Source organism: Crocuta crocuta, unplaced genomic scaffold (genome assembly GCF_008692635.1).
Source record: "Crocuta crocuta isolate KB4526 unplaced genomic scaffold, BGI_CrCroc_1.0 scaffold367, whole genome shotgun sequence".
In the NCBI taxonomy this organism is placed as follows: Eukaryota; Metazoa; Chordata; class Mammalia; order Carnivora; family Hyaenidae; genus Crocuta; species Crocuta crocuta.
The window spans coordinates 6223252-6249138 of NW_027527936.1; the positions used below are offsets into that span (position 1 = coordinate 6223252).

General features: G+C 48.5%; 1 protein-coding gene across 8 annotated transcripts in view; it reads right to left on the bottom strand.

Moving 5' to 3' along the window:
* Positions 1-1601: 1601 nt before the first annotated feature.
* Positions 1602-25887, bottom strand: part of MKNK1 (MAPK interacting serine/threonine kinase 1) — a 41404-nt gene continuing 17118 nt past the window's right edge. For 4 of the 8 annotated variants that reach the window (XM_077752158.1, XM_077752156.1, XM_077752157.1 and 1 more), the window contains 11 exons: positions 24580-24681; positions 22173-22270; positions 18915-18994; positions 17282-17355; positions 15016-15120; positions 11712-11767; positions 8178-8432; positions 6509-6703; positions 5635-5799; positions 4191-4234; positions 1602-2912 (listed from right to left, as the gene is read on the bottom strand). In XM_077752158.1, the coding sequence (XP_077608284.1) occupies positions 2684-2912; positions 4191-4234; positions 5635-5799; positions 6509-6703; positions 8178-8432; positions 11712-11767; positions 15016-15120; positions 17282-17355; positions 18915-18994; positions 22173-22270; positions 24580-24681 (1403 nt within the window). In that variant the 3' untranslated portion in view covers positions 1602-2683. The remainder of the gene's footprint in view (positions 2913-4190; positions 4235-5634; positions 5800-6508; positions 6704-8177; positions 8433-11711; positions 11768-15015; positions 15121-17281; positions 17356-18914; positions 18995-22172; positions 22271-24579; positions 24682-25887) is intronic. The other 4 variants (XM_077752159.1, XM_077752160.1, XM_077752163.1 and 1 more) reach the window with 4 other exon arrangements.

Below are 25887 nucleotides of genomic sequence, written 5' to 3' on the forward strand. Positions count from 1 at the left end.
AAAGCTCGTCTTCATCACTGGCACAGAGTGGAGTAATTCTGCCTCAGGGGATGGCAATGAAAACAGCTACAACTACCATAGCCAGCCTTTACTGCATACTTGCTGTATGTGCCTGAACTGCTCTAACGCTGTATTTATTAATCCACAAGTTCACAATGGCACCAAGAGGTAAGCAGCCCAATTTTGGCTAAAGAAACTGCTACCCAGGGCAGTAACTTGCCAAGGGCGCAAAGCTAGTTAAGCGGCAGGGCTGGGATCTGAACCCTGGCAGTGCAGCTCTGGGTCCCAAGTCTCTCTCAGAAGAATTTCATTTCTGTCTTCCTACCTGTAGAGCGAAGTAAGTTTTTCCTTTTTCTGCTCAGTTCTAAGTAGGGCAATATAATGATATGACTGCTATGAAAATTAAATAAGGCCAAGTACTTTCTCCGCAAGCAGCTGTTCCTTAGTAAGCACACAATAATGCCAGCAAAACCAAAGTAAGCACTGTAGCATTTAAGCAGAGCCGTGAAGGATAAGAGGGGCCTTGCCGGTTGGACCGGGGATGGGGAAGCAGGCTTGCCAAGGGCATAGCCGGAGCAAAGGCACGGAGGCACGACAGAGCCGGCTGGTGCTGCTCACAGCTGGGAGTAGGGGGCACTTGGTCCAGGAAGCCCCTGGAAGTCCCATCCCTGCTGGCCAACCCAAAGGACTGACTGGGCTGGAGCTAGAGTCGGGACAAAACTCATACCCTGGCTCCAAGCCCCCAGGGACTGGGAGACTTTGGGCCCAAAGGCTCAGATTCTGCAGGCCTGTCTCTCTAGCCCATCCCACTCCAGGTAGAAGAAAGGATGTGAGCACATTAACAGTTACTGGGAAGGGAAGACAGCCAACAGAAAGTGTGTCTACATGGAGGCACCCACACTGCAGGAGAGCCCCTAGAGTGGGGAGCTCCCAATCCCATCACCCGTCTCTGCTCCCCTGTGCAGAAAAGCTGCCAGTAGCACCTTGTGCCCTGCCCCAATCCTCGGACTTCCGTCTTGCCAACCCCTTCCCACCCCTGCCCTCTCCAGTGTAGCTCTGAAGATGACACCGGACAAAGCACAGGAAAGCCCTGTGCGTGATGCACATGAAAGCCGTGGCTGAGGCGCCATTTTTCTTTGTTCCAAGTCTGGCACAGTCCTGGGCACACAACACCCCAAAACAGATCCTGAAGAAAGGCTTAGTGCTGCTCCAGACAGACAGGGCTTTGTTCCTGCCTGTGTGGGTGCTGGCCTGGGCACAGGGCACATCTAATAAAATACTTTTTGAAGACGGCTTGTGTGATGGTTGCTGACCATCTTCTGCCAATGGCGAGACCCTAGGGGGCAGAGGCTGCTTCCCACTCATCTCTGGATCCGAGCACAGAAAAGGAGATTGACAAATGCTGATGAACTTCATTTCCTCGTCTAAAAAAGAAAAGCAGTGAAATCTCCTTCACCTTGTGTTGGGGGTCCAATGAGGGGCTAGATTGAGAGGTCCCACTAGGTGCGCCTTCCCCGCACTGGGCTGGACTCAGCCCCTCTCAGGGAGGCCTGTCTCCTCAGGTTTACAGGGGAGGAAAGGACCATCAAGAAGGCCGCAGCTAAAATTTACAAGTTTTATTAAAACAAGCACATTGTATAATAGCATTGTCGTGTTGTGTAAATGTCTGTCTGACATGTACAAATCGATTTTCTCTAGGTGGCTGCACAGCCCAGCTTATCTGACGCCAATGTGTCTTCATGCTCTCCGGGGCAGCAGGCACATGGCTGGGACCTGCGCCGCATCCGATCCGGGGCCACATCGGGCGCACAGCTCCTTCTAACTGCCCTGGACTGATGCTGCCCTCCAGCAGACACAGTATCTAAGGCACGCATCGTCTCAACAGCTTAAAACCAGTGAGAATAATAGGAAACAGCAATTAAAACCTTTCACATGCATGGACATTTGAGGAAGAACGAGCCATTACATGCTCTGGAAAATCCACGGGCTTGCAGTGGGAGTTGAAAGTCCCATCTTTGCTGGAAGTGCATGGTTAAAAAAAAACATGTTTTTAAATGAAATAATACGGACTTCAGCAGCAATCCCAAACAAGGAAGAGGATGATAAATGAGGGACACGTTTTGGTCCCGGCAAAGAAAGATTATGTGTTTCTCCTGCGCTACAGACTGGAAGACTGATCTGGCCTCCTGAACACAGAAGGCTCCCTGACCTCTCCTGAAGTGACGGGATGGCTTTGTTCAGCCAGGGGAGGACATCCGGAGGACAGAGGAAGGTGGAAGGACCAGCAGGGGGGTGGGGGGAGGAGGTGACAGTGCAGAGAGAAGAAAGAGCCTCTGTCAACCAACGCTTCCCAAGGCTGGCTCCCTGAAGGCTGCAGCCCCAGCCACCACTGCCGCCTGCCGCCCAGGAGAGCAGGCTGCATCCTAGATCTGCAGGCGGGTGAGCAGGTGGGCAGGAGCCCAGCAGAGAGATGTCCCTGCCGCAGGCGATTATGCAAAGTGACAAGTGATTGCTTTCCTTTTCAAAGACAACCCCTTTGGAAAGAGCTTTTTCCTTGAGGACTCTGGGGAAATGGGGGGTTGGGTGGCCTGGATGGAGCCACAGAGCGGCTCCCTCTACCGGCTCTGCAGACTTTGGCCTAGCCCGGGCAGGCTGAGGTCCTGGAGGCTGTGGCTGGAGCGGGTCAGAGTGCAGTGGGAGTTGGACACGGTTCCGGGTCATTGCTGCGACCTGCCTGGGCCAGGGCCCTCCGCCGGGCCAGGCGTGACTTGCACGGAGGAGAAAGCCTCACAGAACATAGGCCCTCAGCCAGGGACTCCTCTGCCAGCTCGTCTTCCTCGTGCTGAGAAAGCTGGCGGTTAAGGGCGATGGCCTCAGCTGCGAAGAGTGTCAGGTCCATCGTGCTGCTATTTCTAGAGGGGCGGGCAGCACAGAGCAGAGGGGAGCGGGGCTCAGTGCCCTGGCCGGCTGGCTCCCAGACCCCCAGCAGCTTTTTCTGGGCTGCACCCCTCACCCCCCCGGAAGTCATTCTTGCCCAGGTTCAGAATCTTATTTCACTGAGGCTGGAATGGCTTTGAGCCTCAACTACAGTCCTAAGACCGCAGACTTGGGACAAATGTCCCCTTCTATTCAGAGCACCCTCCTCGAGCTCCCAAGTTCCACACCCAGCTCTTCCAGAGGAAAGGCCCAGCACACAAAGTGCACACCCACATATCCCCTCTCCCCTGTCAGAGCAGGGAGCAGCAAGAGCAGGGGCTGTGCCTCTGTCTGTGTCCCCAGGGCCCAGCTCCAGGCTAGCATTCAGCAGGCGCCGTGGGCCTACCAAATACATCCTCTAAGGTGGACCAGAGGTTTAGAGCCTCAAGGCCCCTGGACACAGCCCTAGAGAATCAGGTGGGACCCAAGCAGGGCGGTAGCATTCTGGCTCACATGAATGGAGACTACAGCATTGTAAGACCTCCCTGTGTGACTCCCAGAAACTTGTCATGAGGTTGGTTCCTAGAGGTGTTCCCACAATGTGGGAGCCCTGGTCCTTTGGCAATAGGGCAATGCTCACTAGGAACATGACCTAGTGTTAAAAGGCACTAGAGTCCAACAGATCCAGGTTCAAAGTCCAACTCCCAAGGCCACTGTGTGGCCCTGAGTAAGTTACTGCAATCTCTCTACTCTCGGTTCTCTCACCCACAATATGGGAGTAATAGGTATACCTCTCTTTTAAATTTATCATACAGATTATGAATAGCATCCCTGTACAGCCCTTGGCAGCGTATCTGGCATGTGGTATGTATTTATTGTCCAGTGGCCATTCCTATCGTCGTGTCTAGTGGTGACAGGACAACCGATCCCAGTGCCTTACAGCGCCCCCATCCTGCTACTACAGCCATAGTGGCAGCAGGAAACCCTGGGGTGAGTAACCCACAGAGAAGGTCTTTGGGCTGTAAATGGTGATTTCTAGTTAGGATGCAAGAGTGGATATGGAAACAGGTTTTTCTCCTGCAGAGGGGCCTTGAAGGAGCTGGAGGGCAGGGGAGGCCATCAGGTGGCAGAAGAGAAGGCAGGCTGGGGAGCCCTTCCAGGAGGAGGATACCTGAGCCTAGAGATGGGCTCCCTGTCCCTACCTCCATCCCATGTGGCTGAAAGTTTGAGGGACAGTCAAAGCCAAAGAAAGGGCATGGGGTTGGAGCATTTACCTCTGGAGGATTCGCGGCGTGGGGAGTCCCCTTTCTGGAGCTTGCTAGAATGGGAAGGACAGACGCGGGGGTAAGCACTGCTCCCTCCTTCAAGAGCTGCCCCCGCCCATGCCAGTACAGGGTGGGTATGTTATTAGAGGCTCCTGGCCCAGCACAGAGACTTGGCCGAACTCGCCTGCGGGGTCAGACCTTCCAAGGAGAGAGCAAGAAAGACCCAGCTTGAACCCAGCTGCCTTTGCATGGAGAGCCACTCCGTGCCTGGCAGAGTCCTAACCGTCCTCCAAGACCCAGCCTGAGGGTCACTTCCCTTGTGAAGGAAGCATTTATACTCCCACCCCTGCCACCTCCCTCCCCGTCCCTTGTCCTTTTGATACACATTCATTACACTACACCTCATTTAGTCCTTGTCTCCCTCTCTCCACTAGAAGAAGAAGACAGGGATTGGGTTTTACTCATCCCAGGACTGCCAGAGTCCAGCATGGGTAGGTGTCCAGTAAGGACAGCACCTCTTGGGTACCTGGGAATTAGCCACTCAGAGATTCTTGGATTGGGTCTCCCTGTAACATGGCGCTGGCAATGTTTGCTCCCTTCCACTGGCAGGGCCACTGAGGCTGGGTAGGGCCTGGCAGACCAATGACAGTGAATCACAGGAGGTGTGGTCGACCCCTTGGAGGGGCAGACATCAAGTACCATGACTGAGGAGGATGGTTAAAAATGCTTCCTGGTTGGGGTGCTGGGTGGCTCGGTCGGTTAAGTGTCTGACTTCGGCTCAGGTCATGATCTCATAGTTTTGTGAGTTCCAGCTCTGCATCAGGCTGTCTGCTGATAGCACAGGGCTCCCTTCGGATCCTTTGTCTCCCTCTTTCTCTGTCCCTCCCCTGCTCTCTCAAAAATACACATTAAAAGAAATAAATTTTCTAGGAAAGATTTGGATCTTTAGTTTGGGAAAAACACCACCATTTGCCTTTTAGGCAAGCTGCACTCCAGGACCACACGGAGAACCTAGGTGCCCTCACTGCATCCTCACGGTGAGCAGGGCACTGAGGCCCTGCTTCTGGGCATTCCCAGCTAATGATGTGTGTCATATGGGGAGGGTACCACAGACCCCAAAGCCCAATATCGGACTGCTTCCCAGACTGTGTGCCTCTGCCAATGGTGGGATGCATGAGCCAAATCCCTCAGAGGCCTCTGTCCATTCCTGAGAGGCATAGGTCAGTTAGGAGCCTCATCTGAGGCCAAGATTAGAGCCAAGTTTATGACCCCTTAGCGGTTCCTTCAGTGGCCAGTTCACTCCACATGTGCAGGGACTGAAGCTGCCATATGGTCTCCCTCCAGCTGAAGTCAGCCACCCAGGCTGCTGTCCAGTACCTGCTACTATAAAGCTTCCTCATGGCCACACTACAGGCCACCGAGGTGGGTGACCGCCCCGCCCTGGGTTACTCACCCCCTGCACCCAGGGGTGCTGCAGAACTTGGGCAGCACTCAGTCTCTGCTTTGCATCTCGAACCAGGAGCTTGGAGATGAGGTCTTTAGCCTCGCTGGAGATGTGTGCCCAGTCCTTGTCAGGAAACTCATACTTGCCTTCCTGGATGCTCTCAAACAGCTTGTTCTAGGTAAAGAAGATTCCTCCTAAGGCCACACTACCAGGGAATAAGCAGGATGTGCCTGCCATTGATTAGGTCACCTGGGTCCCATGGACCTCAGCTGAAGCTGCTGCCCAGGGCTTGGCGATGTCACAGGCCAGGGCCCTTCCTGGTTCCCCCATCCCCACTAAATCATCAGGCCACACAGAATGCCCCTGGTGGGCACGGATGGCTAGGCTACCTGGTGGGCTGAGTGGGTGACACCTGGGGAAGACCAACTAGGGAACACAGCCCCAGTTCCTTGGCCCTTCATATGGGGCCCCCACAAATGGGTTCCTCGCAACCTGTCAGGTCTCACCTCGCCTCGGCCCTAACCTTACACTTCTACCCTCCTTTCCTGTACACGTGCCGCTGTCCCACACCTCCATGTCTTTGCTGGTGCTTCTGCTTCTGCTTCTGTTTTTGGCCCCTCTTCTCCTGGGCTGGACTCATGTCATAAGACTCAGCTCAGGTACGTTCTTCTCTAACAATCCTCTCCTGAGCTCCCAGCTGGACTGAGTGCCCCTCTGTCTCTCTCTCACCCTGTTGCTGGCCCTTGGACAGAAGAGGGAAAGGGCACTATAGACCCCCTTCCAGAGCAGGAACAACCCCCAGCCCAGTACTGCTGGGCATCCCACAAGCACGCTGACCCCCGCCCAGCAGCCCCGGTGCAGAGGGTCCCGGAGCTGGGCTCACCTGGCACACCCTGCAGACCTCTCCCCGGTCCCAGCCACAGTCGGCCCCACAGTGACCTACGAAGGGGGGGTAGCCACTCAGCATGATGTAGAGGACCACGCCCAGGCTCCACAGGTCACAGCGCTTGTCGTAAAAAGTGGCCTCGTCCCTGAAGACCTCCACCACCTCCGGGGCCATGTATTCTGCAGAGCCACACTGTGGGGGCCAAGGTTGGGGAGGGGAAAGGGCAGAGAAGGGAGATGCTTAGTCACGGGGGAGGGGATGGCGAAGAGCAGAATGTAATGGGACTTGAGTAAGAGGATGGGGTTGCAGAGCACCGAGGCACTTAGAAAAGCTGAGCCACCTGAACATTTGTAAATGGAGTCCTAGCATTCCCCACGATCACACGGCTAGTTCCAGGTCCCCTTCTTATCTTTTCAGGTCCTTCTCCAGGAGGCAGAGGCTGAAGGAGTCCCTCTGCCTCAGCTCTCTGCAGACAGTCACCTAATATACTGGCACTTCGATGTACCAAGGGCATGGCTCTGGGAGGGGGTCTGTGGACATGTAATCCCATAAGGCAATGAGTTCTTCAAGCGAAGCCCTGCTAACCTTCTCTGTCGTCTTAGACCAAGGAGGGGTAAGACTTTAGAATTAAGAGTTCATCAAAGCTGGGACAGCTCTTGGAACAAATCCAACCTCCCTGCTTCTCCCATTTATAGACGGGAACACCAAGGACTAGGATGGGGCAGGGATTTGGTTCAAGCACATCAGTGGTAACCAAGTGCAAAAATTCAGGATTCCTTCCTCCCATCCTTGCACGGAAAAGACTTATAAAAACAAAACAATTCTTTTTGCTCCCTTCTTCATTATTTCAGGGTGCCAAGAGATACCTCCCTGGCCTCCAACACACATGACTAATTAGATGGGAAGATGGGAAATGGAGAAAGGACTTTCTGTTATTGGCAATTAGAGCTAATGACTTTGAGAACAAGGTAGCTCAGTGTTGTAGAAGCTAATATGGAAACATGTCTAATAATGTTGATTAGAATAAGACATGAGCATACTGAAATGCATGTCTTAAAAAAGGGTATTAGGAAAATTCACTGATGAAGCATGCAAATCTCAAAAGCCTCACAATAATTGTAGTACATTGGGTGTGTGCGAGAGGATCTTAGGAAGAACAGCTCCCAGCTGCACATCCGGCATGAAATGTGAAGTGAAGGAAGCAGCAGGATACCTCAGCCAAGTGATCCTACATGCAGGGAGCCAGGGCCTCTCAGTTCCTGCCACAGTGAGACCACACTCCTGTCCTCCATCACGGGGGGACGTGCCCAGATGCTGCAGGACACAGCAGAACTCAGAGCTATCATGTGCTCACGTGCAAAAAGCTGGTCTAGGACAGCATCTGTCTCTACCTGGATCAGGAGTCAGGGCTCAGCCTGTTCTCATAGATACAGTTTGTCCCGTCATTGGCAGAGGACCCACCCCACGCTGCAAGCTCTTTCATCAGCAGTTAAGCACTGGTCGGGGGGGGGGGGGGGGGGGGGAAGGGCTCACCAAAAACTAAAAAAAAAAAAAAAAAAAAAAAAAAAAAAGGAAAAGGCCCTTGCCTATAGTCGGGGGTGTTCACTTTTGAATTCCCTCTCTTTGTAAAGAGAGCTTTCATACTATTCTTACTTTGTGNGCTCACTATGCAGTGGCCAGATGACAATTCAGGCAGCTGGCAGTGATGTAGATACACTTGGTTTTCCTTCCTTAGCCCCTGTTCTGCACTCCAGCTTTGGCTTGTGGGTACTCCAAATGACAGGAGCCCCGAAGGAGGTGGTACAGGGTGCCCAGCCATACATACTGGAGTGGTCAGCTCTGGTGTGGTTATGGGGGTGCAGGAGTTGTTCAATTTCACCCCACTCCCCAAGTCAAAGTCACAGATTTTCACTGGAGACACCTGAAAAGGAAAGCAGGAAACAGAGGTTACAAATATATGAAACCCAAGGGCAGGAGGAGACCAATGTGACTGTGACAAAGGCACTCACCCTCCCTCGCTCTCTCCCCTCACGTGGGAGGTGGGGGTCTCTCACTGGCTCACTCTCACTCTTGCTCTCAGGGGTGCCCTCTCTCTCTCTCTCTATCTGTATATATGGCTGCCATGCTGAAGCCCAGCTTTATCTGTCATGTCATGTTTGCTGCCCTTGGGTTACCTGGAAGTCACCTGAGGATTTATCCTAAGGTGCCCTCTGCCCCCACACCCTTTCCTCCCTTCCTAAGAGAAAACGTGCACACTACGTGGTGTCAGACTGCTGTGCACTTAGTAAAACAAGTAGGAAACCTATGGAAGTCTTGCCCACAAATGACAAATGACAAAAGATGGTATAGGTTGCAGAATCTGAGAAGTATATATTCCTGTAAGACTCCTTGTGCCCCATTCAGTGGAGGGCATGACCTCCAGTGGCTTAGGGTGACCAACTTGTCTTTGCTTGCTTGGGACTCTGCTGGTTTGAGTACCGAAAGCATGTTTCCTGGGAAAGCCCGCAGGCTGGGATGGCGGGTCATCCATACTGGATGTTGCCCCTGAAAACACAGACAGCATCAGTCATCTCTGGAGTCCACCAGGAGGGCACTTTGTGTGCAAGGAGAATGGCCTGCGTGGTGGAGGCATCCCAGGGAGCCGCTCCAAAATGCTGGTTGTGAGAGTCCCAGCTCAGCCATTTAACCTGCTGCGGAAGCCAGGACAGTCTCTCAACCTCCCTTCCCCCCTTGCTTTCTTCCTGTTCCCTTCCCTTCCTCCTCCTTCTCTGTCTTATATTTTCTTTTCTTTTTCACTTAGCCTCTCTGTTTTTGCTGTGGTGGTGGTAAATATATACAGAACATAAAATAACCCAGGCACTAATTACATTCATGCTGCTGTGCAACCATCACCAGTGTCTGTTTCCAAAACTTTTCCATCATCCCAAACAGAAACCATTCGATAGTAATCCCCAGGTCCCCCTCTCCTCAGTAATGTCTAATCTACTTTCTGTCTCTATGAATTTGGCTATTTCAGATATTTCATGTAAGTAGAATCACACAGTATCTGTCTTTTTGTGTCTGGCTTATTTCACTTAGCATACTGTTTTCAACGTTCATCCATGATGTGGCATGGATTGGAACTTCATTCTGTTGCAGGGCCGAACAATAGTCCATTGTATGGACAAGCCACATTTTGTTAATCCATTTACCTGTTGTTGATGGACACTTGGGTTGTTTCCAGCTGTTGGCTATTGTGAATAAAGTTCCAATGAACATTGATATTCAAGTTCAAGCCTCTGTTTTCAGTTCTTTTGGGTATTATACATAGGTGTGGAATTGCTGGGTGGTGTTGTAATTCTGTGTTTAGCTTTTTGAGGAACTGCCAGGCTGTTTTCGATGTAGCAGCACTATTTTACATTCCTACCAGTAGTGTATGAGGGTTCCAATTTCTCCACAGCCTTATCACCATGTTATTTTCTGTGTTTTTTTCCCCCTTCTTTTAAAAATTCTAACCATCCTAGTAGCTGTGAGGTGGTATCTAATTGTGGTTTCAATTAGCATTTCCCTAATGACTAAGGATGCTGAGCACCTTTTCATATGTATAATGGCCATCTGTATACTTTTTTGGGGGAGAAATGTCTATTCAAGTCCTTTGACTATTTTTAAGCTTGAGCTGTCTTTTTGATGTTGAGATTTAGAAGTTCTTTATACATTTTGGCTATTAAACTCTTATCAGATACATTATTTGCAAATATTCTCTCCCATTCTGTGGCTTATCATTTCATTCCCTTGATAATGTCTTTTGATGCTCAGTTGCTCTCAGTTTTAGTTTTCAAACACAGAAAAGGGGCAACAATCCTGAGCTATTAAGATCAAATGAAAGAACGAAAGAATGAAAGCATATTGTAAACCAGAAGCAACAGAGTGGTTCAGAATGCCTGAGTTCTAGGGTGAGACCCCTTAGTTTTAATCTATACTATTTATCAGATGAGTATAAGTGCCAGGCACAATGTAAGCACTCAAGAAATGTTAGCTATGGTTATTATCAATAATCATAATGATAATAGTGACAAATTATAAAGTCTTCTGCCAGAGCCGCTGACAGGAAGTCACAAGATCTTATCTGAGCTAATGTATTACTATTCCCCACAAACTGTTAAGTGGCAGGCTGCCTCCCACATTCACTCGAAGCCATTCCTATTTATGAGCTATCTCTTCACTCAGACCAATATCTGTGTTCATACATATGCACTCTTACACACACACAGAGCTAGGAATGTGTGCCATCAAAACCAGGGCCTCAATCCCTCCAAACAAACACAGAATTTGTCAAATTCATACATGCTTACAAAGGGCAAACACTTCCATTTGCTAGTAGGTTAAGGTAAAGTTTAAAGTACGTTGTATCTTGTGTAGGAGGATTAAGAGGAACTTAACTGAGGAACAAGGGGGAGAAGAAGGGGGGAAATGGTGGGGGAAGGGAGAGAGGCAAACCATGAGAGACTCTTGAATCCTGACAAAAAAAGGGAGAGAGGCAAACCATGAGAGACTCTTGAATGCTGACAAAAACTGAGGACTGATGGAGTGGGGGGGAGGGGGGATGGGCATGGAGGAGGGCACTTGTGGGGATGAGCACTGGGTGTTAATGTGGAAACTAATTTGACAATAAACTATTTGTAAAATAAATAAATAAATAAATAAAGTACGTTGCATCTGTTCAACATCAGATATAAGTGTTTTCTTATTAATAGGCACCTCTGGAAATAAAAATGGAAACAGAAACTCTTTTTAAGAACTTGCTTCCTAATTACCACTTCAAGTAGTGGACACTAGCTGGCATGTGTACCATAACATAAACACCATTTTTAGGCAGAGATTTGCTTCACAGAAGATTGAGTTGTTGTTTATGACTCACACTGTTCTAAAGACAGGTGCACTGGCTAGAAAACATTCATTTTGTGCACGTCTCATGTATTTTATAAACTTTCAGGCTTAAGCCAATCACACTATTGATAAAGAGCAAGGAAGAGCCAGGGATGAAGCCAACTGGGAAGGCGGAAATGCCACACATTAGGTATAACATTCTCACGTGTTTATAAAAATCAGCTAGCTCAGGTTGGTACCTGATGCCGACAGAACTGCTAACGACCCAACAGAAAGTGGAAGTGGCTTCCCCACACGAGTGTAAGCTGTAATCTCCCAAGTCAGCCCTTTGTACCTTTTCTGGAGACTCACACAATATATTTTCTGGCTTCAGATCTCGGTGAGCGATGCCTGGAATGACAAAGAGCAAAGAAATGGTTAATATATGCACATAATTATCAAACATTCCACACACAATTAATTTTTTCCAAATGCTGTTGTTCGCAGATTAATTCCCAATTATGGTACATTAAAAAATCAACGAGCTGCAGGAGGCAGGAGTAACCAGAGACAAACCAAAAGCACAGTTGATTCTGCAAGCTCTTTCGAAGCCGAAGCTTTAGAAGTCTGGCAGGGGTAAGACGGGCTGAACAAGCCCCAGCCAGCCTACCCCGCAGCACTGCACGGACGACCAAGAATAAGAAGCTAATATGAAGCAGAGCAAAGAGCCCTGCAAATGGCCATGCTGGGACAGCAATGCAGAAATAATTAGTGCCTTGTTTAAGAGCATCTGGGGAGGCTGAGGCTGCTCTACCTCATGTCTTCTTGGGTGACTGATTTATATCAAAAATGATTCCCTAAGTGGGACTCCCTGAATGGTCAGAGCACCAAGTGTTAGTTAACAAATCTTCCAAAGCTTGTCTGATCCCCTTCTCACCTGCTCTGCAAGTCCAAGACAGTCATGCTAGAAGCACAGCAAGGACCACTTTGGCCAAGGGTGCTGTTCTTAAGAGACACCTGCCCTGCATTTTGACCAGACCTCCCGAGGGAGACTGCAGATAGCAGCTTACTCCATAAGGGGCTCAAGGCTGCTGACCTGGCCAAGAGGGCACCTGGGGGAAAACCACCTTCTGACCGAAGACAGGGACAAAGAACAACTCATAGGGCCATGGCGGACACAGAAATCTCCATCCCCCTTTCCTCCTGCAGAATGCACAGCAGAGACAGAAGGGCTGGAAGGCTGAGCAAGAGCCAAACAGCTAGTGCCCAGAAGTACTGGAAAGTAGCAGAGAATTCATGGAGTAAGAAGGAAAAGCAGAATCTGCTTTCCTAAAACTCCCTCGATGACCAAGTTCTAGGGTAGCCCTCCGATTCCTTGGCAGAAGGCAGAGGCCCAGCCTACCCAAGGCACTTCACGAGGGAGGGAAAACCTGAGCTCCAGCAGGCTGAGTAACTTCATCAGTCACCTAATTGAATGAGAACCCAGAGCAGCTCCGTCCAGGCTGTACAAATTGAGTCAGGCTACAGCTTGCCGCACTAAAAGTGAAAGATATTTTCCATTACAGCAAGTGCTCCCACAGAAGGATCGCAAGCCACACATGGAGTCCTGCTCTCCAAATAGGTGCTGATGGCCCAGTCGTCCCGCAGCCTGAGAACTGAGCGCCATGCTGTAATAATGGGCCCGCCTTTGTGAGCACACCGGCCATCGACCTGCTCTGCTTCATTTCCCAGAGGTTAAGCTGCAGTGTGTCCAGTATTTAAAAGTGTGGAACTTGTTTCAGGGCTGACCCATTCTTGCCCAATTCATCTTCCCAGCATGAAGTTATTTAGAAAACAGCCAAGTTCAGCTGGAAATCGTTTTTCATCCCCTCCAACTTCAAGCCACATGGGCAGCTGGCCAGCTAGATGTTAACAAGCACTTCAGCACCCCTAAGACACACCAGCTCTGCTCCCTTTAGTGCATTCTTAAAATACATAAATAAATAAATAAATAATAAAACCACCTTTACCCCCCTCTAAGGTATGGATCTTGCAAAAAGCGTGACCCAGTTTTGCAATCTACAGAGGCAGCTTGGGGAACAGTTGTAAATCTTTGTCAAGCAGGTGTTACCTACATGCATCCCAGCTTTCAGAAGCAGAACTAGTGCTATTCATCATGCTGGGGAAAGTGCAGACACCCCTTCTAGGAACTTTTGTCCCATGTGCAAGTCAGGTGCCCAACATGGGCGCTGTCGGCACGGAGATCTCCCTTCAGCCACGGGAGGAAGTGAGGTGAATGAGGGACCAGTGAGGCCGAACTTCTGCACACATGCCACTGGGTCTGTGCTGCTCTGTGAGCCCAGCAGGCCTGCAAGTGGTGTCTCGTAACCAGTGTAGCTGGCCAACATCCACAACAGAGGAAGGGAGCAGAACTAAGTCCCAGATTATTCGTTCCGCCCACACCCCCCACCAGACACAGCACTTTATTTTAAGGGAATTAATATTAGGAATAAAAATGCTTCTGTCTGGCAGGGTTAAGGGTGGAGGAGATAACATTACTGAACTAGGTGGCAGGCACTACACTCCAACTGTGTTATACATACACAATACACACACAGGTTGCACACAATTCCATGAGTTAGCGCCTAATACTAACTATGTGAATGTTAACTACTATTGATAATGTAATTCTCTCTCTTCTCACCCACCCTGTGGGTCGGCATTATTACTGAGTGAGCACATAGCTGGTAAAAAGTAAAGCCAGAGTTCATTTCTCCATGGCATAGGTGTTAGGCAAATTTAAAAAATATAATAATCAAGAGTGCCTGGGTGGCTCAGTCGGTTAAGTGTTCAAAACTTGGTTTCGGCTCAGGTCGTGATCTCACGGCTCATGAGTTCAAGCCCTGCATTGGGCTCTGCACTGACAGAACAGAGCCTGCTTGGGATTCTCTCTCCCTTTCTCTCTGCCTTCCTCCCTCCCTCGCTCTCTCTCTCTCTCTCTCAAAATAAGTAAATAAACATTTAAAAAAATGTAAGAGTCAAACATATTTATGGAAATACAAAAACATTTAATTTGCAAAAAGATTTAATTCACTATAAAAGTTCTGAAATAATCAGTCCTAGATGAGGGACTGTAAACTGAAGTGTAATTTGGACAACAGCAACCCGCGATTTACCATTGTGAGGTTCAACAGACACCTCAAACTTAACCATGTTAGTAGAAAAATGAATTTTCCATTTATTACGAACAACATATAAAACTAGATACATACTCTCGTGCCGATTCTGGAGAGATGCAGGTGACAAATGTTAAAGACTAGAAAGAGTAACATCCACATATTTATACTGGAATAGTAGTGTCACGATGGGGCTTGCCTTCTTCACTAGGACAGGAAAAGGAGAGCATCCATGCCCACACACTCACACATCTTGTTCAACATGAAATTTCCTTTTTCTTCCCTGCTCCTTCCCCTGGGCCCCTACCCGTCTCAGTAGTGCCACATCTGCCCACCATCCACATCGGAAGCCTAGCGCCATCCTGGTTTGCTCCCTCCCCCTCACGGGCGGGCCTGCCAGCTGTACCAGCTCCTGGCCCAGCTCTCCGCCTGGCCTGCTCCTCTCCCTCTGTCCCCAGAGGCTGGCCGGCCCAACCCAATCACTGAGGCAGAGGCTTGGTTCACCTTTGGTGTGCAGGAAATCAAGGGCAGTGGCCACATCCCGTACCACTCGGCTGGCTTCTCGTTCATTGAAGTGCTTCTGCTTCTGGATGTGAGCCAGGATGGAGCCTGGGGGGCAGAGAAGACACATAGTTATGCCTTTCTGGGTCTTAGGAAGTATCACTTCTCAGAGGCCAGTTTTCACAAGTTTGGGGTGGGGACTGAGGCTTATTTATCACTAAATGTCCAGTACCCAGTGTGGTGCCTGGCAGCGAGGGGACACGAGCACAGAACTGGACAGAACTGCATTGCTGTCTTCTGCACCTGCCCATGATGAGCGCAGAAGGAACAGCAAACAACTATTTAAATGACCAAAATGCCATCAGGGCAGATTTGGCTTCTGAAATGAGAAAGAACTAAAAGTGAATCTACATAGGGTTGGAGGCCTCTCCACAGGAACTTTTCCTCCTCTGTATTTGATCTCAGATCCAAATGAGAGCACAAGTCTTTAAACAGAAATTCCATACCCTCACCAGATACATAGAGGCCTAGAAAGCCTAGAAAAAGGGGGAAAAGTACTTTCCCTCTGAATTTTCTTATTTATTATTAGTATTATTGTTACTATTTTGTTGGCAATGGCTAACATTTATCGAGTAGTTACTACATGCCAGGCACTATTTAATACTCTTTAAACAGATTATCTTAGCCTCACCACAACTGTATAAAATGTACAAAATATAGGTATCCCCGTTTTACAGGTAGGGAACCTGAAGCCAAGAATGGCTAAGCCACTTGCTAAGATGACACCACTAAGTGGAGGCCTCAGGACGTAAGCCTAGTAAGTCTGGCTGGAGAAGCTGGGCAGACAGCCCCTCAACGAGATGTGTAGTCTGACTGCTGGAGGCATGGTCGGCCCTGACCCAACCACAATCTCTTTTCCCGCTGGGTCTAGCCTCAGTAGGGTTGCACTCTAAGCAATATGGTTACAGATGACCCCTAGCATTGCCAATGTAACATCTCAGTGCTGTGGAGCAGGGCAGGGGTGTGAACAAACGGCACAGGCAGGAGCACATGGCCTGGCTCCCGGTGGTCTACGCTCACTACTGGAAGCTGGAGGTGTCATCTCTGTATCCTACAAATGGCACGTGTTTACTTATCCCTGGTTTTAGGCATGGAGAGGGGATGAAAGATCTTTCACTTGACGGATTAAACAATGAAAGGATCCCAGCATTCTAGGGAACATTCCCAGAAAACTGGCTCCTGACTAGGTCTCAGGCTTGCTCTACTCTAGTGAGTCTCTTGTTTCCAAATTTGTTAAAGTGGAAGATAGAGGGTGACATGCTACTTACTTCTAAGACAGCCTTCAGTATACCCAATTATTTTAATAATATTAATAGCTGACATTTATGGACTCCTTAGAGCCTATTGGGCACTGTGCAAAGCATTTCACATGAATGATCTCATTTAATCTTCAGAGCTATCAAAAAAGGTAGGTGCTGTCATTATCCCTATTTGACAGACGAGAACACTGTTTAGAAAGGTTTAGGAAGATTATGTGACTTGTCCAAGGCCACACAGCTAGTAAGTGATGGGCCTATATTTAAACTCGGCTTTACTGGTTTCTAAAGCATGCTTCCTTAACCACCAACCCCCTCCACGTGGTCCTCCACTCAGCTCTAGATAGCCTCCCTAACCTGCACCCTGCAAATCTGTCCTCGGGCTGGGTAAGAGATGGTGAGGGCAAGGGCTTCTCTATCCTCTTCTCTACATCAGGAAAGCAACTTCGATACACATTCCAGTGATTATGTATGTGGGTGATGGCAGTAGTGGTGATGGTCAAGAGTGGCTTCTTTCCATCTGAAGGATCCAGATTCTCAGTCCTCCTCTCTATCCTGGGTCTATGTCCTAGGCCATGGGACCTTCCCCATTCCTTTGATGAGCCTTTCTGGACTTCACAATGTATGTAAGAGCTTCAACCTCATAACTAATTTAAATAGAGAACATGTCAAAACACTGGATTGATAAATTGATAACTAAATATATCTATATATGAGTGCTATTAAAACCAGAAGGCATTTATAGAATGCCCACACAGGTGACATTCTAGGCTCTGCAAAATGCTAATTATCATCCTTCCCTCCGGCCTCCCTTCTCCCAAATCAAGGGCAGTTTTAAGTCCTTCATCCTTTTTATTAGCTTGACTCATTTTAGAAGTCTCTGGGATTCGTGATGGATGATCACCACTCTGGGTCTTAATCAGAAGTCCAAACACATACTCAACAGTAAGTACCTCCTTGCAATTTCTCAAAGACCAAGTAAAATCTCGTGTCATCTTCAAAGAACTCAATCAGCTCCAAAATGTTCCTTAAATAGGAAAAAAATATAGGAGGAAAGGGGGGGAAGGGAAATGGTATTATATATTAAAGCCCACTTACAAATATACAGTGAAAAAAAATTCACAACGCCCTGTAGCAGGGCAGAGATCTGCTTGATATCAGAATGCTTATTAAAGACCCATGTTTGAGAAGTAGCCAGTGGTGTTAGCAAGACTCAGGTCACCTTATCTTTCCATAATGTTCAGTCTCTGGTGTTTTCACCAAGTCGGTGCTGTCAAACCCCAACCCTAAAACCCACTAGGTAGAGTTATAAAAAAGTCCCGGTCACATTAAACTGAATAAAATCTGCAGCCGACTGGAAGCAATTGCGGCTAATAACACTGAATAGTAGGTGTGTGTCCTGGAGGCAGGCAGCAAATAATTACTTGCCCTCCCTCTTGCCCATAAATCACGGGGCAGTATTTACATTGCCTGGAGAAAATGGAAACATCTGTCAAATAGACTTGGGGCCTAACGTGGGCACCGCTAGACCCTAACTGCTAAGCGCTGCTTAATGAAACGGCCGCCTTCCTGCCACGGCGGCACTTGTGGCCTTCCCCGGTGAGCACTCTCTGTCTGCCTGCGCATTACCGGGCTCTGCCAACAAGGTCGTCTTGTAACTCAGGAGGGAAGCCACCAGCCTGGATATCAGAGGTGTTGGGGATTTTTTTTTCTTTTAAAGAACGAAATAAACCAAGTAGAGTCTCTAATGCTGAACTCAGAAGCTGCAGGGCTGAAAATAAAAATCTGTCCCTCATAAAAAAATGCTGACCACTTTGGGAGACACCAGGCTTTTACTAGTGTGAAGGCGTCCAAATAAGATGACTGAAATGGCCTGATTTGAAAGAAGATTGTGGAGGCAGCGCCTGGAGTTAAATCAACAGCAGCCCCTACCCTCCAAGCTTAATGACAAAGCCATCAATACCTGGCCGCTGGCTCCCTGCTGACCCTGCTGTGCAGGGAGACTGAGTGGGAAGCAGAGTCTTAGAGGTGACCCTGATTTAAAGCCACCGTGGGAGAGCCGCTCATTCGCTCATTCGGAGCTGGTGGTGAGCAGGCTGAGGCGGGGCAGGAGCCCACCTTGGCCCAGCTTCCCAGCACAGTGCCCAGCAGCCTCTGGGACCTGAGTAGTTGCCGCACAGGCACAGGTATGCTGGGAACGGAACAGAGCGAGCATTCGTCCTCACTCTCACCATCCTCACCTAGTCATTACAGCTGGCCCCTAAACTTGCAAGCTCTGTCTGCTTGGTTCCCACAGGCACTTGAAAGAAACAGAACCCCAATGTTCTCCCAGCCCCTCAGACTGCTCACTCTTCCAACTTGCCTGTATTGTTATTTATAGTATTTCAGCCTGAACAGAAGCTAAGGCCACTACTGCTTCTGTTCCCGCTCTCTCTCTTTAAACACGGAAAGAAAGAAGGAATCCTGTGCAGTTGTGGCCAAGGCATGAGAGCTAAATGCTAGGGTCGGGAGGTGGTGAGAAAGAACCTTTTCTGCAGCTAAGCATCCCCCCAAGAGAAGCAGCAAGTAACCCAAGACTGTACTCACTTGTTTCCTTGACACTGATAGAGTGTCTCCACCTCTCGAAATACCCTACTCCGACTGTGCCCTGCTTGTTTTTCGATGATCTGTGGGAAGAATAAAATCTGTCATATTCACCTGACCTCGAAACACCTCTCAGCAGGACCCCTCTGGGAGAACACAAGGCCCAATTCCGCCTACAGCCAGTTTCAAGCGCAAGCCTGGAGTAGGCCCTTGGTGACACAGGCGCTGTGACTCTGCGGGCAACACGACAGACTGGCCTGAGGGATTTCTAGCCTGGCTGGGCCTGTTTGATTCTGGCCAGGCAAACACCGTGGAAGCTATGGGGTGGTTGCCCCAGCTGCCCAGGGGAGACTGAAGCAGCTGGCCATAGGATAAAGAGCTACCTCTGTCCAGCCCTTACCCCAAGGGCATCTCTTCCTGCCTTAAGTGTAAGATTTACAACTTCCACTGAAGGATCTCCCAGGGTTGAAGGAAGAGCAAGGGGGACAGAGGACACAGTGGAGAAGGACTAAAGTTCCAAGGCCCAGCTCAGACCCCACCTCTGCACTTCTGTGGAGAACCTGTCCTTTGGCAGGCGCTGCATTAAGACCCTCAGGTCCATGGTTAATTCTTACAACACAATCCCAAAAGACAGGAAGAGGTCAAACATTCTGCCCACAGCTCTGGTAAGTGGTGACAGGGTTGGCATTCCAGCCCAGGGCTGCCTCCAAAGCCCTTGCTATCCTATCCCTGCCTGTAACCGGCAAGTACGAACTGAAGGCGTGGGTAGCAACAGAGGAGCAGGTGGTTTAAGCAGGGAGGAACTGCTTAGCTCCAAACATGTCCGTGGATCCATCCCGAGCCCCAGCCCACCACGAGCCGAGCCTGGGGGCAAGTCCTCTGCAGAGCCAGCTCTGCTTTACAGCCCCACGTGTGGAGTGGGCACGGTGCAGACAACAACAACTTGTTCCTTCATTCCCAGTCTGCTATATCCAAACCACTCCTATATGCTGTAGCACAAACACCCACGACCAGGTGTAATTTTCTATACAAGTCAATGTCTGTTAGTAAACCACTGTGGGCCCAATTCTAAGTAGTCAGAGAGGTGCAGTGCCGGGGCACAGAAGCTATTCAACTCGTTCACTCACCTAGCATTTCACATCAAAGTCAGAAAGAACCTTGTAGTAGGCAAGTTATTCAGCAATGGCATGACTTTTTCTGCAGAGGTGATGGGCTCCTGCTATCAGAGGTGGGGGAACAGAACATGGGCAACTATTTGAGGAGTTATGGAAGAAATTCAGGACCAGATTATCCTGAAACTCCATTCCAATCCTGAGACTCTAGGATGCGTCAGTCAGATGCCTGTAGGGAAGCCCTAATAAAATTAATGTTGTGGGGCCATGCTGGTAGAAGTAGCACATCTCTAGGGAGCTTCCAAAGGACAGGAGCGATAGGAGATGTGGGTTAAACTGCTCAATACAGAGAATTACCAAGCTAGGGTCCTGTGTTCGCACCAAAGATGAGGGGGGCGGGCACAGAGGGCCAGGTTTCCCTCTTATGATCCAACCCTTTAGAAATAGGTCTGGATGGATGCATTAATATCCCCAAACTTCTGAAAATCAATTTGTGTTTGTGATTTATTGCCACACTTAAGCATATTTTTAAAAAATTGCTTGTAATTTATACTGATGTTTCCAAAAAGGAATTCCAGTTAATACTTTTGTTACCATATGAAGCAACACTCCAGCAAAAAAGGACTGTGGCTTAGCAGAAGTGTTCGCCTTCATTAATCCACAGCTGGGACTATAGTCAGTTGGTTAAAAGAAGAAACACTTCTTTCAGGAGCCACTTTGGCTGGATTTGCCTGTGGATGAGGCAGCGCTTTGACCTGGGCGCTCAGGTGGATGATGTGAAATACACTTCAATCCAATCCCCCTTGGATTTAATGAGACCTTGTTTCTAGATCAGCAGTTCCCAAACTTTGGTGGGTATAAGAATCACCTATGGAACTTGGTAAAAAACAAACAAACAAACAAACAAAACCCTAGACCCTATCCTTTATCAAGAAAGTTGGGTCTCTGTGCTATTAGTCTCTAGATGATTCTGATCCACACTAAATGTAAAACGGTCCTACATAAGGGCTTCCCCAACTTCAGCAACAGTCAGAACCACTTGGAGAGCTGGCTAAAATCAAACTTCTGGGTCCACTAGTTTCTGACTTGGTAGGTCTGGGATGGAGCCAGATAATTTATAATTCCAACAAGTTTCCAGGCAATGGAATGCGCTATTGGTGCAGGAACCACACTTTGAGAATCAATGCTCCAGATCCATCCCTTCTTCCACGTGGAGCCGGCAAATGGAGGCACAGAGGGGCAGAGTGAGCCTCCCCAAGGTCATGCAGCAAGAAGCCACCTTTCCCGCCCCAAAGCTGAGTGCTCAGTCCTCATTATTATACTATACATCACTTTACAGCATTTTATAATTTGTAGGGTCTCTAAGTCTACCAGTTCATTTTTATTTTTCATCTAATAACCACTCCATGAGATAGGAAGGGAAGGCAGTATTATCTTCATTTTAGAGATGTGGAAACTGAGGTTTAAGTAGGTTCAGTGACTTGCCCGAAGTCAAGTAGTAGTTTGTTAAAAAAGAGATTCAGGGGGCGCCTGGGTGGCTTAGTCGGTTAAGCATCCGACTTTCGCTTAGGTCATGATCTCGCGGTTCGTGGGTTCGAGCCCCGCGTCGGGCTCTGTGCTGACTGCCAGTTCAGAGCCTGGAGCCTGTTTCAGTCTGTGACTCCCTCTCTCTCTGACCCTCCCCTGCTCACGCTGTCTCTCTCTCTCTCTCTCTCCTAGAAATAAATAAAACATTTAAAAAAAAAATTAAAAAAAAAAAGAGATTCAGGTAGGCCTTCTAATTCCAAATCTGGCTGTCTACTCCCTGAACCTTACTTTATTTTTCAGAATAATCAGAAGCAGCTTACTACTAGGCAGGCATTGTTCTAAGCACTTTACACATATTTATTCAACCCCTACATCAATACTATATAGTTTCTATTATTATGCCCATTTTACAGATAAGGCAACTGAAGGGCAGGGGTGTTAAGTAACTTGCCCAATGTTACCCAGCAAGTAAGTCGAGAAACCAAGAGTTGAATCCAGTGAGTATAGCTTTGGAGCCCCCGTTTTTATTGAGTTGCCATATGGCAGAATATAAAATTTATTTGGCTAGGACAAGTGACGCCTATTTGTAAAGTAAAGCCTGGCATCCTGATGAGACACTCACTTTGACAGCATACTCTTTGCCATTCTGCAGGCTCACGGCACCTTGGACTTTGGCATAGGCTCCCTCTCCAAGCAATTCAGAGGTCAGCTTGTACATATCTAGAAGTGAAATGGGGGAGAGGAATTACGAGATGAGTCATGTCTTTCCAAGCAAAGATGGAAAGAAGGGCTTCTGCCACTCCGCTTTCCTAGGCTGTGTGTCAGCCTAGGCACACATGATGGCTCCGCAGCACTCAGTGACAAGGAAGACCCTTAGCTGTCCCGTTCTCTTAGGACTCAGTTTCTCAACAACCAGACCACATCGAAGGCATCCTGTTCCTCATTTTAGAGATGAGCTCAGTGAAAGCAGCTCACACCTTCTGAGCATCTACTGTGTGCCAGATGACATATTAAACTCATAGTAGGGACAGAGTGACAAATAGTCCCTGCCCTTTGAGGGTCACAGTCCAGTGGCGAAGACAGTCATATAAACAAATGACCCCAGAATAAACCAGGCAGTGGTAAGTACTATTATAAAGGGACAAGACACAGTGAAAAAGAACAAGGGGAGGGAAAGGTTAAATCTGTTTAGGGAAACCGGGGGATCCTAATAGAAGGAGTGTGATTCGAATGGACATCATTCATTCCTTTACTCATTTGTTGAGCACCTGCTCTGTGCCTAGCTCTGTGCTAGGCACTGGTGATACAAAGGGAAATAAAGCACTGTTTTATTTCACACCACACACAGAAGTCACTGGAGGTTTCTGAGAAGTTTCCGGAAGTCACCCACAGGAAACAGGATACAGAAGTAGGATGCAAACGGATGCCTCGAGGTTTTTAGGGTGCTGAGTCAGGGCGGTTCTAGCAGAGGAATAGGCCTGGGTTGAAAGAACATACAGGTAACCTGCCCAAGCTCACAAATAGCACAAACTTTCTGAGCCCCTTCCTAAGGAAGCCACAGCTCCATCGTGGCCTCTGCTGAGCTGACCTCCTCCTCCCTTGACCTCCATTCTTCAGGTTTTTTCTCCTCTCAAGGCAGCCTAGCATTTAAACCCACAGGGTGAGCAGAACACTTCTAAACCATGAAATTAGATTTTATCACTCTTAGCATGAGAAGCCTATAATTGCACAAGCCGTCCTCAAATAACAGGAAATACTCTCATGTTTACCGAAAGGGTAAGATCTGTTGATTTGGAAATTTTTCTAAAAACCTTGAGGCTTTTATCCATCCCCGTGTCCCTCCTATACACATATGTCTGCTCTTTAAGTTAAAGACAAACCGTACAGTAAGTACCTTCCTGGGTCCATCACAGTTTGGTCTTGTGACTACTTATAAGCATGCACACTGCTGTTTGTAAGTATTTTAAATAACATGCTTCTCTCCCAATGGATACTTTGGCATTAGCCTTTCATGCATGTCAGGATAGGTGGTGGTTGGAAGTCCAAATATTCCTGACCCATAAAAGGGCCTATTATTAGAGTCACTGTACAAAACAATCAATTCACCAGAGCATCTGCAGCATTGGAAAGAGGGCCCATGAGGTGAAGCTATTTCAGGTCTCACGATGAAAGAAACACAATAAATGAAGGGAGGGGGTGTCACTCCATTCAGTCCCTTGCAGAAGTGTTCAGTGATTCACTTCATCCCATCACAGGTCCAGCGATAACAGGGCCAGCATTGAGTCTGTGCCTCACAAGCAAAATCTTTGATGACCCAACGTCAGGTCCCCTGAACATGGCATGAACTCTTAAGATGGAGTCAAACTCATCCAGCCCAAGTAGCTGCAATCGCTAGAAGTCACACCCTCTGCTTATCGAAGATTTAACTTTCTTCTTTTTTTTTAATATTTTTATTTATTTCTAGGAGAGGGAGAGAGAGAGAGAGCGTGAGCAGGGGAGAGTCAGTGAGAGAGGGAGACATAGACTCCGAAATAGGCTCCAGGTTCTGAGCTGGCAGTCAGCACAGAGCTCGACGCGGGGCTCGAACCCACGAACCACGAGACCATGACCTAAGCAAAAGTAGGACGCTTAAACGACTAAGCCACCCAGGCGTCCCAATCGAAGATTTAACTTTCATCTGGAGCTGTGGCCCTAGGTGTTCTCTCGTCCTCTTACATGGTTGTTCTACCTCTCAGCAAACCCCTGAGGAACAAGCTGGGGCAAAGATCACATCAGAAAAGGGCTGAAACACACCAAGTCATCTCACTCCATATACAAGTCTGACAGGTTGATCGTCCCGTCCCCTGATGAAGTGCTGAAAGCATTCAGAGGACACCATCCGAGAGAGCTCTGCCATCCCATTTTTCATCCCTATTGCACAGATAAGCAGGAGCCAGCTCTCACATGATGCATGCTCTAACCTAGATCCATGGGCTACCAGAATGCCATATGGTAGAGTCACAGGCCCGAATCTGAGTTGTGTGACCAACCTTCAAACTTCCCTGGCAAGCAGTCAGTGGCCCGGGCCTTCCGCTTCTTCTTTTTCCTCTTGTCACCTTCTGCAACAGGAAGGGGCTCACTGCTGCCCATCTCTGGGAGAAAAGAGATGTAGGGAAAACATCATTGTACTGATCAAGCCATAAGTTCACCCAGAAGGGAAAAAAAGTGGGGGGAGGGGACCCAGGAGCTTTACACTGATGGTTTTTAAATATCTGTGTGGGCTATTGATTTGTTTGACCCACGAGCCAAAACTAAAGGCAAAGCCATTATAGGAGATCATTAACTGTGGAAAGAAAATCAGATAGACAGGCTAGATTAAAAGAGGATCGCAGAGCCTGTTTTAACCAAGCTCATTAGCACATGGATTTAGATCGCCATCAGTCAAACTATAGTTCCCAACAAAAATAATGAATCCATAAGTAGAGTCCCACCTGTGATGTCCTCCTGCCTCAGCACCAGAAAGGCAGGACCCAGGGAGCTAAGCAAGGGCATGGGCTTGGGAGGGTCCCATGCAAATGAAACCATATACGCAGTAACATCTGAGTGGATGTGCACCTAGATCCACAGGCCTTTGGTGGAGCGGCCGCTGGAGGTACAACAGGGCAGGGGGTGGGGTTGAGGATGGCCCTAAATCACTTCATGTCTAAGAGCAAAGTATCTGTGGAGCCCTGAGGACACCCTCCCCTTCCCCTCAGCTCCTTATTTGAGAGGATGCATTTTGCATTTAGGGTCCATTCAGAAGTCTGCAGTCGATAGGCCTGTATCAGGCTGCTGGATGAGGTCATTTATTGCAAAAACATTATTATCTCTCTCTGACCAGCAGGTTAAAGGGAGGCTCCCCATGTTCAAGGGAGGATGCGTGAGGCAGGCATTTCGACACTGGACACACTGGGCAGGAAAGGGTGGGGACAGAAAGAATAAGCAGGAGACGCAAGGAGAAAGAGAAAGGGGGCACAGGGAACCAGGGCCCAATCACGGCACTGTTTCTAAGACACTCTAGTAAGGGCCTTCCCCTGTTAAAGATAAATTACTTATAGAACATGTCATGCCCCTGATGCAGAGTGAAGCCTTAATACTCTTTGCCTGCAGTTAGAAATAATAAGATTTCTCTGAAGTCTCTGGGTCTAAATCCCCACCAGGGTGATTAAACCTTTACATCCTTCTAAAATAGAGGCGCTCGGGTGCTGGTGGGGCATTCAGTGTGAGAGACTTTTAGACCAACCTTCAATAAACACAGGCTCTTGGCTTGTTGGATTTTTTTTTTCTAAGAGATTTTGAAATGGAAGCTGGCCCTTTGC